General features: G+C 39.6%; 1 protein-coding gene across 7 annotated transcripts in view; it reads right to left on the bottom strand.

Annotated features, from left to right (window-relative positions):
- Window positions 1–6,144: 6,144 nt before the first annotated feature.
- HYCC1 (hyccin PI4KA lipid kinase complex subunit 1) overlaps window positions 6,145–12,106 on the bottom strand; it is a 52,309-nt gene continuing 46,347 nt past the window's right edge. For 5 of the 7 annotated variants that reach the window (XM_040063186.2, XM_040063153.2, XM_040063193.2 and 2 more), the window contains one exon: window positions 6,145–10,381. In XM_040063186.2, the coding sequence (XP_039919120.1) occupies window positions 9,825–10,381 (557 nt within the window). In that variant the 3' untranslated portion in view covers window positions 6,145–9,824. Of the gene's footprint in view, window positions 10,382–11,241; window positions 11,537–12,106 lie in introns of all 7 variants that reach the window. The other 2 variants (XM_040063211.2, XM_040063202.2) reach the window with 2 other exon arrangements.

Below are 12,106 nucleotides of genomic sequence, written 5' to 3'. Positions count from 1 at the left end.
CGTCACCGGGCGTTCTTGGCGGCACAATGAAGCGTGGAAAGGGAAGCCGTGGGGTCACCGTGGTGCCTGTGCAGGGAATGAGGCACAGCTCGGGCTGTGCACTGCCCAGGGTGCCCTGCCTTCCATGGCATTGCCGAGCAGCAGGGGTGAGCGACACCGACCACAGGAACACCTTTGCCTTTGGATGTGCGTCACTCTGTCCTTGTACTGACTGGCCGTGGGGTGGCAATGTCAATCTTCTGGAAAATACTTTCTTACACTTGCTTCCTGCTCCTCTCCCTTTGTGTTTCTTCCCTTGTTCCCTTCTTATAGTGAAGGAATCTGTACTTACATTTTAGTTTCCTTTACAGTTTAATTCAGATTTTTCTTCTAGCATTGGTTGACCACAAAGACTTTCTGACCCCACTAGACTGGACATTCTCTTCTGCTCCCTCTTCATTCAGTTCCTTACAGGTGCTCAAGTATATTCTTTAAATCAATTTTATGTTCAGTGCCAACTTTCCTCTCCTTCTTAAGGCGCAAATGCCAGAGACTCTATCTTTTGGCTAAAACTTCTTTTAGCACTTCATTTGTGCTTTCCTAAAAGTACCAGTCACACATTTCTTGACAGCAAAGCATGACAAGAAAATCATCAGCACTTAAACTTATGTAGAAGAGTGCAGCCACCAGTGCTACTCACAAATGTTCTTCTAGTCCCATGGTAGGTTGTTTCAGGACTAAATTCCCTGTATTTGTTCCAGCACTTTGCTTCCACTCCAAGAAGGAAGCAGAGGCAGGGAAGGGGCAGAGTGCCATAGCACACGTTCTGCCTGATGGAAAGATGCCTGCCCTTGCAGTCAGGTGGGAGCCAGGGGAAGAGAGATTTCTTCCAAAAGCTCTCAGTTTCATGTGTGTCTCATTTTGTGCAGTTTCTTCATTCATTCAAAAATGCCCCCAGAGACAGGCAGAGAGGAAGCAACATTTTGAACTGCTCCTGAAGCCTCTGGTTTCACCTCCCATTCACCTGTTTTCCCACAGCTCAGTACAAAATGTGCTCTGTATGACAGGTTCCTCCTTTCAAGCATGAAACAGAACTATCCCTCAGCATTGTGCAGTACACTGCCTACTCTTAGTGGAGTAGGAAGGAATAATTACAGGGATTATGAAGGTGGTACTGAATGTCAAGCCATATTAAAACTGTTCAGTATCTCAAGAGCAAATCAAGATTCTTCCAAGGGGCTGCCTAAAATTGAATTACGTCATCAAGTACCTTACAAGTAGACCTAGCTAGTAACTAATTTTGTTGGTGTGTTTAAAAAGTTACTCATCTCACCATTACCAGAATGTGTCAAAACTCTGTGCTCCCAAGCAGCACTATTTTTTATCCAGTATGGCTCCTAAGGTACAATAACACTCGGTCACGCATGGAGAATGGGGCACACGTATCATGCTGCAGTATGTTTCCCATGTGCCAGGTTTTACAAAAAAGATGGGTCATGCAGTGTGGATCTTGGAGAAATCCATTGCTCAGTAATTTCTTATTTGTTCATAAGCACATTTTATTTTGTGCAATGATGCCAAAACTAGGAAGAATTGTTCGACGTTTTTGTAGCATGGCTTCCTATGCTGGCACCAGGAAAAAGCAAGTTCTCATGGATAAGCAAGGAAGCTTAAAGATAAGAATTTGATACAGTATGTAAGAGTCAAGGAGTTCTTTCCCAACCCAAATAGTTAAGAATCAAGATTCGTCAGAGTAGTCAGCTAGAGCTGAACACATATCATCCACCAGTTTCAATGGCCTTGCTGCTATGCTACCTTAAAATTCAAAAGCTGGTAAAGGTATAACATACTTTTAAGTGGGATCAAAAGCAAGAATATAATAACAGAAACGAGAATGACATAGAGAGATTCGTGCTCTTGTTCCTCCTTCCCAAATTTAGACATTTGAAAATGGCTGAAAATGCAACTACTTCATGATTAGTCATTTAATCTGAACAGATGCAGTATGAATCTTAAATCCCAGCAGCTGTCCACATTATTTCAAGCTGATCTTTAGAGCCTGTCCAGAGAACCACTAAACCAGATCTATTCTTCCTAGACATCTGCTTGCTTGTAAGGCCTTTAGGAAAGGGGACAGCTGCTGACATTCAGAGCTCTGCTGAAGCCACTGATGCTGTGCTAAAGTTTCTTTTGGCTTAATTCAGCAAGAAAGGGAATGTAGGGATACAATTCAGTCAGAATCAGTAGGAAGGCAGCAATGTCAAACCCACGGTCCAAGGTAAGAAGGGAGGAAGACATGGGATAAACACCTTGTGGGTGTCAAAAAGGATCTCTGTCCTAGCTCAGGATGTCCTGAATTGGTTTGACAGTAAATACAGTCTCCAATAAATACAGGGAGAGATTAAATCACTAGTTTTGCTAAAGAGCAGTTGGATTGGAATTTTCTAATGGCTGAAATGAGGAATATAAATCCCAATGAACTAACAAGTAAACAATTTCCTAGGAAATATCAATGCTGTTACCTTGTGGACGTAGTTCTACTGCTTTTTTATAGCAGATTTCTTAAACACCAATATTTTAGGGGCAAAACAGTCTGCTGAAGGATGACATTTGGTATGACAGTTGGTTCACAAAATGCTATCGTATATAATACTATCCTGATTCCCTCCTAATTATTAATGAAATCTGAACTGCAGGTTATTAACAATAATGAAAACACAATGCATTTTACCAACTAAAAAAGCAAAAGCAAAAATAGGAGTAATGTGATTTTTTAAAAAAGAAAACATCTTTAATGAATTACTTCAAGAGCCTTTACAATTTATACTCAAATCAATTTACTGCTGGCAGATAAAACCATGAGGAAAATATACAAGTGAAAATACAACCTTTCAGTGCCTAGCTACATCTACTTTAGATGACATCCTAGGTCATTGACACCAGTGCTGGTTCAAGCTTTTGCCAACTCAAACAGTCTCCATGGCAGTTCTACAATCTCCACACCTTGATAACTGAAGAGGAAAACAGTATATGTAAAATACACACATAACATATATATATTTTATATGTAATTTTTAAATGAGTGCTATTCAGTGAAATCAAAGATGATGTACAAGTGCATGCAGCAACACGATAAGGGGTAATAGATTTAAAAGGAGAGTAAGTTTACATTAGATACTAGGAAAAAATTCTTTACTGTGAGAGTGGTGAGGCACTGGAATAGGTTGCCCAGAGAAGCTGTGGACGCCCCAGCCCTGGAAATGTTCAAGGCCAGGTCAGATGGGGCTCTGAGCAACCTGGTCTAGTGGGTGGCATCCCTGCCCACGGCAAGGGAACTAAAACCAGATGACCTTTAAGGTCCCTTTCAAGCCAAACCATTTTGTGATTCCGTGATTTCATGCACGATGAAAATAACTTTCCAGAGACAGCATTGAAGATTCATTATTCTGGTTGACTATTTGTATTGCAGAAATGCTATCCACACCAAGAACTCCTTATGCCCATACATGACACGCCTTCATTCACCTTCTTGTGTGTTGTGGAGGCAGAAGCTGACATTTCTTACCACCTCTGAAATGTGCCCTCTCACAGCACAAAAACCTACCATCAAACTCCAGACCAAGCAACTCTGTGTGGAGGACTGCCAGTATTAGTCAGCACTACTGATGAGAACAACTTGTCAGAAGCACTGTGTGACTCAGACTGACTTCCACAAGTCCTTCCGCATCATTAAATTTCTGTATTGTCCCTGCACATGTAGAGTAACAGATGATTAAACACAAGCTTATTTTAGGAATCAAGTTAACAAGGCGAGCACCGTGCGATGTGAAGGCTTGTTTCACAATGGCTTCTGGAGTTTCACTGTGACATTCTTCCCACTACCTTGAATTAGCAGGTGTATTTATTACCTGGCAGCTGTGGGCTGGGAGAAAACCCCCATACTGAAGTCATCTTTAATACAGAGCCAGATTAACATAAAACATGAAAAACAACTATTACAAGCTCAGTGCAGGCAACCAGCTGTGAAGTCTGTAGGAACAAATGTAATTTCTGTAACTTGTTACTAATTGCCTGTAATACCTTCATACACCTCTTTCACTGGGAATTGTGCAGCAGGCTCTCAGCTATACTCACATCCTTCAAATACAGGCAGTATTTTGGAGTACCACATTTTGGGAAAAGGTCTTGAAATTAATGTTGTCTTTCACTAACCAATAGCTGTTTAACCCTGAAACTATGTAAGAGCCCATTTTAAGTGCTGCCTTTCACACACTGTAACTGAAATTGCAAATCCTACATACTTACAGGACAATCACAGCGTCAAGTCTGATTTGTACTTTCTGCAAAGGAAAACTTTTACCTATTCCAGTGATTGGAATCAGATTTTCTTTCTCACCCATTTAAATGAAGGGAATTTAAATGAGTTTTGTCCATTCAAAAGACACAGTTAACATCTAACATCTGAAAACCAGGAAACTATGCAGTGAGGTCTCCCACTGCTGCCCTCTACTACAGCTCTTTCATTCATCCAGGTTTCTCTACAGCATTGCACCAGAGACTACATTTATAAGGGCAAAGGAACAAAACCCCGAACTAAATGCAGGAGCATGACCCCAGACCTAAAGAACAGAGCTTGTCTTGCACAGGAATTTCTCTGCAGGTGCCCATGGGAGACCATCCTAGAGAGAAAGGCCCAGGAGATCTGGAGGATGTTCAAGAACCATCTCTTCCAGGTTTAAGAGTGGTCCATGGCTACACACAGAAAAGCAAGCATAGGTGGCAGAAGGCATGGAAGCATGAACCAGGAGCTCCTGCCTAGACATGAAAAAGCAGTGTACAAGAGGTGGAAGCAAGAGCAGGAGACCTGGGGAGATGCACCATACAAAAGTGCACAGGTGGGGTTAGGAAAGACAAAGCCCAAACGAAGTGGAATATGGCAAGGAAGGTGAAGGGCAATGGAAGAAAGATTTAGCAGAGATCATAAGCAACAGGAAGACTAGGGAAAAACAAGGCACCACAGCTGAGTGGGTGTCCTGGTTTAGGGACAAATTTGGGAGAAAACCCCTGAACAGGATCCCTCCGGGAAGCAAACCCAAGTGGCCCCTCCTTCCAACCAGTCCGGTAAAAAACTTCTTTGGAGAAAAGTGGAAAAAAACCTATTTTACTTAACAAACGAAGTGCATACAAGTATAAAGAATGAATAATATGAAACAATAAAACCTCTTGTTCTGGAGTGAGATGGCAAATTGAGAAAGTCCTTGCCGTGGGTTTAGCTCGGCTCTCTCTCTCAGTCTCTCCTCAGTCCCAGTCCCTCCGGCGCTGCTGGAAAATGCCGAGGTCCAGCCCCCAGTGCTCCCCTGGGTTTTCTGTCTGGAGCAGGTTTAAACAGTTCCAAGAAAAAGGAAAAAAAACAGTCCAGGGAACTTCTCTGCCCTAGCTAGCTGAAACTAACTAAAAGCAAAATAAAAAAATCTCTGTCCTGCAGTCTCTCCAAGCCTCCGCCGAACACCCCGTCCGCAGAAGAATGTGGAGGAGTCAGGCAGTTTTCTCAAAACAAACTCTGCGCTTCTCCTTGCTCTTAGAACCAGTCTTAAAGGCACAGAACTCAATATACAGCACAAACAGAACAGATGACTGGGGATATAAGCATCATAAAGTCACCCTAGGACAGTGGGGCAGAGAGGAGCTGCTGGCAGGGGATACGGAAAAGGCCAAGGTACTCACTGCCACCTTTGCTTCTGCTGTTACCAGCAAGAACAGCTCCCAGGGCTACCCTGGACACAATGCAGATAATGGCCGTATATCAAACCACTGTTAATATTCACACCACCAAAACTACCAAGCTGCCCAAGCAGTGCTGCTTTACTGACAGCATCCCAAGCTGCTTCTGCCGATCTGCAGCTCACCTGCTTGAACTCACCCTTCACTCACCGGTGTTTCTCAGCCATGGTGTCCTTCCTGACAGGACTGCATCTGCAGACCCTAGTTGTATAAAATGGATATTCAGCGTATTTTAAGTAATGCAGTCAACGTTACTATGACTTCTGGATGTGTAGAATGAAAACTGAACAAATATGTTGCTATGTAATGTGTATTTCAACAAAGCCTGTAAAGAGGCAAAATTTTCTGCTGTACAAAGTATTTACAAAAGCATACAACTTCAAAAAAAACCCAAATTTATTTTACTGCCAAAATTATTTAACACTAAAAAGACAATCTTGTAGCCTATACATTAGGAATGTAAGTTTTCATGTACAATCAAGAGAACACTTCACTGCAAAAATGGTGGAAAACTGTGTTTCTAAAACAGTATCACATAATGAGCTGAAGAATGAAAGTGGGGCAGTTGCTTAAATTCAGGTTCTCATGTGAAGACAGACATCTATAGACTGATACAGATATTCCACAGACTTCAGGGAGTATCAAATGTGCACATCTAATCTTAGAAGTAGATTTATACAAATACAAAAGGCAATATATTATACATCTATATACAGCACTGTAAGCCTCAAAACACCAACAAAAGGTACTGGACAATTACATTAGAAATTTCTAGAATTTCTCACAGGAAACCTCCTTAGAGAGAAGTGTGGCTAAAATAGCTCTATTTATGTACCTTTCAAATTTGCTAGGTAATCAAGGCAATTCAAGACATTTAGATCCATTCAGAAAAGTCATTGCAGCTCTACAGCAAGTGGTTAGAGGGCATACACTTTTTGCACAAATGTTACATATTCTCAGAACAAAAAATAATTCTTCTTAGCCTCAATGAGTTTTGCAAGTGCTGCTGTTCAAAGCCATCCTTGGAAACAGTGCCCTCTGATTTGGAACAGTAAGGTCAGTCATAAAAGTCAGCATTGAAACAACTTCTCTTATTACAGTGCGAGATGATTCACTCCTACATAACATTTTCCCTGCAGAATGGTGCAGCTGTGTATGTTTGGAAGGTATTCATCAGAACTACCCACTCCCAGGCAGACTAATATGTGGTGCCTTAACAGGTTTCCTTTACACTGTTAGAAGATATCTACTTCTTTAACAAAGATTTTCCATTTGACAGTCTGAAATGATTGAATAATGCTCAAACCCCCAGAGTTTGACAATTTTAGAAATACCTGCTTCCTGCCCTACTTCCCCCACTGCTCTTCCCACCCCTCTCCTAATCATGAACCATGGATATTTGGACAACAAATAATTCTGCCCTCACTCTCCCCTGTTGTGCCTTTTCTTAAAAAAAAAACTTTTCAATTTTTAAGAACATAAAGAAGCACAACTCAAAGTTTTGGTACTCAGGAAAGAAATTCTTTAGACTCGATCAGTCTGAAGGTGTGATGTCAGCTCACAAAAACACACTCATCACTGGGTAAGTTACTCCAGAGACCAATACAAATGGTTTTATATGAAGCCACATATGTAGGGACAGAACAGTCCTTAGTACCAAGAACCTTTCCTTTTATCATTTTCTAAAAAAATGCATGAAGAATTATGTTATTTCAGTTGTACCAATATGAGCCTATGTCTTGGTTTCAGGCCAGACCAGCTGGATAAAATAAAACTATAAACTAACTTCCTTTCAACACCATTTGGCTTGAAGCCAAGACTACTGGAAACATTATGTTACATATCTACACTTTATGGCATTTTAGATCCTAATTTGAAATCCTAATTATTTAGAGCTAAATCTTCCCAGTGTAATAAATATAGTTTATACCACACCCAGCTTGAAAGAGTGTTTACCATGGAGGAAACAAACAATTATGAATTAAATGAAACAAAGCAAAACCAGCAGATTTATCAAAAATTCTAGCCCCTCTACACTACCTCGCAACTAATACCGTAACAGCAAATACTTGTCTGCTGTAATTTTACTTATCTATTCTAGCTTTATGTCAGTTTAAATTACTGCAATTTTTTTCTAACATGTTCTTTAGATCCTATACTGCAAAAGTAGACTAGGAAACTGTTGTGTAAGCTCTGCAGGTTATTTCTTTGCAACATTTAGATCATATTTCAAGGGAAGGAAGAGCTCTGCATTCAGTGTGTGTAGAGACTGCCAATGCCTACTATCAGCTGCCTAACACCCTGCTGTTGCTAGTGGTTATGCATGTCCAGCACCCAGATGTATTAGTCAATGTGAAACAAATGTCTGTCTAATATGTATTGCAGAAAAACCTGTAAAAAAAGAGGCTAAATTTTCTGCTGTAGAAAGTATTTACAAAAACAACCTCAAAGAACCAGTTTTTCCTCACTGGCCAAACTATTAAAAACAGGGCAAATTTGTAGTTTATCCATTAGGAATATAAGTTTTCATGTAAAATTAGGAAAATACTTCACTGTAAAAAGGTGAAGTACTGCATTACTAGAATAGAACAGTGTCACAGAACAAAATGAAGAATGAGAAATTGTGGCATTCTCCTTTAAACTCAGGATCTCTAGTAAATATAAACACCTACAGACTGATGGGGTTATTCAGCATACTTTGGTGAATTCTCAGGAATGTACACATCCAGTCTGTGGTCTTATCAGTACACTTAGACAACTTACTCTTTTCATTAATTACCCAGCTTATTAACTGCTATAAGCCTAAATAACACTAGCTGTTTACTTGTGCTTCAGTTTAAGTCAAAAGTATCTAAATTTATCTCCACACAAATTAGAAAGTCTACCAGAATTTTAGTGTTTGGGTTTTTTTACAATGTCTTGACAAAAATGGATTAACAGCTGCAGAAATCTGGATAGTTGGGAGAAACTATGCCTTAGATCTTCATCCTACTTCTCCACTATATTTAGTTGTCTGTTCATCAGCTAATAACTGCTACTGGAGTGGTTTTGTCAGCAACTGCTTCTTCAGATTTCTGCATAAGAAGTTTTAATGTCTATTTTTAATTAAAAACATTATAAAAGTTGTTGTCAAACTCACCAAAGGTTAGGTAAAACCTTGAACAGGTTGCTGGTTTAGAATTTCAAACTAGAAAAATAATAGATACAAAAAACCCTAGGAATTACAGTGCTAGGTATATTTACATTATAGTTTCCCTTTGTGCTTGCAAGTTACTGAAAGTACACATCCTTTGGTAGTATTCTCTTAATCTCAAGCACAAAAAAAGACCAACTTTTCACTGAGTAGTTTTGGAACTGATATTCAAGACTCCTAAAGAAAGAGCATGTCACATGATTTTTAAGCCTAAAGAGTGACTATTACAGCAATTGATAGTAACTCCCAGCTACAAGCACTGCTGCTGTATTAATTTAGGCCCAGTTTTGAAGATATAGACAAACCAAAAAGCATCTAAAATTTGACTTATACAGGCATAAAGAAGTATGAACATTGCTACATGTACTAACTATCAATACAAAAGCCACCAGAACATCAAACACTGAAGTGATGCCTCTAGTTTAACCTTACATGTAAGCACAGCTTAAAATGTTCTTACAACGCTCTTCCAAAATTGCATGACAATACTGCAAGACTCCTCCCCAAAAACCCTAAGTACTTGCGGTTTTGCCTATGCCAAGTGGAAAACAAGAAGTATAATCTGGGAGAGACATTATTTGTTCCTGCATTGTGCATCTGTAAGAAGCCACACACCTTGGTCAGTGACAACCAACCAATTAATGCTCATTCAGCTAGTGAAGACAAACTTTTCATGAAGCTATAAAGCTATCAGAAGTTGACTCAAAATAATTGTAACTGCTGTCTATTCACTATTACTGTCAAACATGAGCCAAGTAAGAATTTACGGGTTTGAGACTTAAGGAAGTAAGGTATGGCATATTAAGAGCTTAATGTACCAATATCAGGATAAAGTCTCAGTAATCTATTTTTTATACTGGCCAATTTAATATCAATCTGTTGACAAAGTTATGCTAATACTAGGAGGTCGCTGTTGATTAGGTTGTTTGCTTAAAATAGGCAGATCTGTTCTTTCTGTTCCATATATCAATTTTTCCTCCTGAAGACTACAAGCTGAAAACCTGTTTGCCTCTGTACCAGAGACACCACCACGATTATTTGGAATTGGGACACCACTGACCTGTTCAAAGGATTTACTAAATACAGTAGTGGTCGTTCTGGCCAGGCTATGGCTGCCAGGCTTAGGCAGGGACTGACTGGTTGTCAGTGTCAGTCTCTTCAAAGAGACAAGCTCTAGATTCTCACTCATGGCTCTCTGAGTTTGTTTCCGTGATAAATGCTCTCTGCAGGTTTCCCCTTCTTTTTCTTTTCCTCCAGATTTGCTTCCTCCAGACCTTCGTTGGCTCTTCCCTAAGAGGTTCTTGCTGCTCGGAGTGCTGCTGTTAGATAGGGCAGACTGACTTGTACCAGAAGTAGCCCTAGAGTAAAACCCTTCATCCGTTTCAGATACTTCTATCAGTTCTTCTTCAATTGCTAAATCAGAATTATCTGCATGGTAGAAACAGAAATAAAAAATTAGCATTTGACTGTCTCACATCCATTGATTTTACATATTGTTCAATTTTGATATTTGTAAGCATGAAGCCATAAAGCAGTAGAACAGAGAACAGAAGACAAAGCTTACCTATTCCATGACATTTTGGAATTAAGGTTCATTAGGATATAGAGCTACAGCAAGTAATGTCGCATTACTATGTCAAAAAGCATGCCCCCAATCTCATTTTGTTGTGATTTTGAAGAAAAAAAAATACAGTCTTGTTAATTCATGCAGGAAATCAGAAACTTAGACATTAGAAAATACCATACAGAACAAACAAAAGTGTAAATCTTATTTTGAGCAAGTGATCCACTACAGAATTTGGCAAAGCTTGTTAATTACAGAGGTATGTGACCAATGCCCCAGGACACCCAATATGGCACCTGCATGTTTAGCAACCCAAGAATGCTTTAGGACTGAAAGGTCACTTTCTGCATCACAGGTCTGATGGTAAGAGTTGGAAACTCAAGCACAACATGAGATCTCTAGTAGACCGGTGAAAGGTAGGATTTGGGAAAGCTGAGTTACATAGCAAGTTACTTTTAACATCCACTTTGATGGATTTTTTGCACCACTGATCACTGGATTTTGTAAACTCACATAAATATGCTTAATAAACTCAAAGGTATGTTGAGTCCCAGTGTATTTTCTCAAGATTAAATACATCTACTTGTATGTATGTCACCACTGTCTGTGGCACAGACAAAGCTGTGTGCAATACATGCAACTGTTATTACACATGCAAATATATTAACTGCATACTTTAATTCTTGAAACATGCAGCAGTGACCCTTTCAATCAACAGCAGTACCTTAGAGTGCAGCTACAAGTGCTCTGCTAAAACTGTACTCTGCCAGATGAGTTTATTCCATCCTCCATCATTTTTCTTACAGATTTTTGCCTCCTGATTTCTGGCATGCCTTTGCTGTCAGTTCTAGGATCTGTAGCTGTTTCCTGTACTCCCTGTAAATGCTGAACATCATTGTCTGCTAGAGCTCTGCTCTTTTCCCCATTCCCGGTCCTCTCTCCAGCCACACTCGTGACACTAATCTCAGGTATGATAAAGTTGCCCAATTCAGGAGCATCATTACCATTCTCTGGTTGTTCTAGAATTAAAGATGGATAAAAAAAAACAAAAACAAGAACAAAAGATGTCTGAAGCAAAACATGAAACAAAAGCCAACAGATACAGATGACTTAAGCTTTGTAAATTAAAGCAGATGGACACATATTAACCTCTTGTTAATTAGCAACATTAGCAAGTATGGATTTTTGCTTTATTTCTAAAATGGCAATCTTCAGTCTTCCAGTTATTGGCCTGCACCACATACTGGAAAGGCCCATACTTGATCTTTCGGAACTGAAATTTCCGAGGATCATGAAACAGATTATCAGAAACCAAATAACAGTTCTTAATTCCCTTTTGTTACTATATTTTCTGTATCACCATGCTAGAGCAAAACTTACTTTTACAATGAAATTTTACAACTTCATATATTATCATTCAAGACTAGAAATTCTACACATACAATGTCATGATGCTGCACCTTGGTCAGCTTGAAAACTAACAGTGAAAAAATAAAGCCAACTCAAGCACACTTTGATTTTCATTTTCTTCCTTCATTTCAAGAAACTATTTTCAACCAGAAAGATATTTCTGGATACCCCAGAAAAAC

The sequence above is a fragment of the Hirundo rustica genome, chromosome 1, assembly GCF_015227805.2.
Source record: "Hirundo rustica isolate bHirRus1 chromosome 1, bHirRus1.pri.v3, whole genome shotgun sequence".
Lineage (NCBI taxonomy): Eukaryota > Metazoa > Chordata > Aves > Passeriformes > Hirundinidae > Hirundo > Hirundo rustica.
This window is presented reverse-complemented; position numbering and strand designations above follow the sequence as displayed.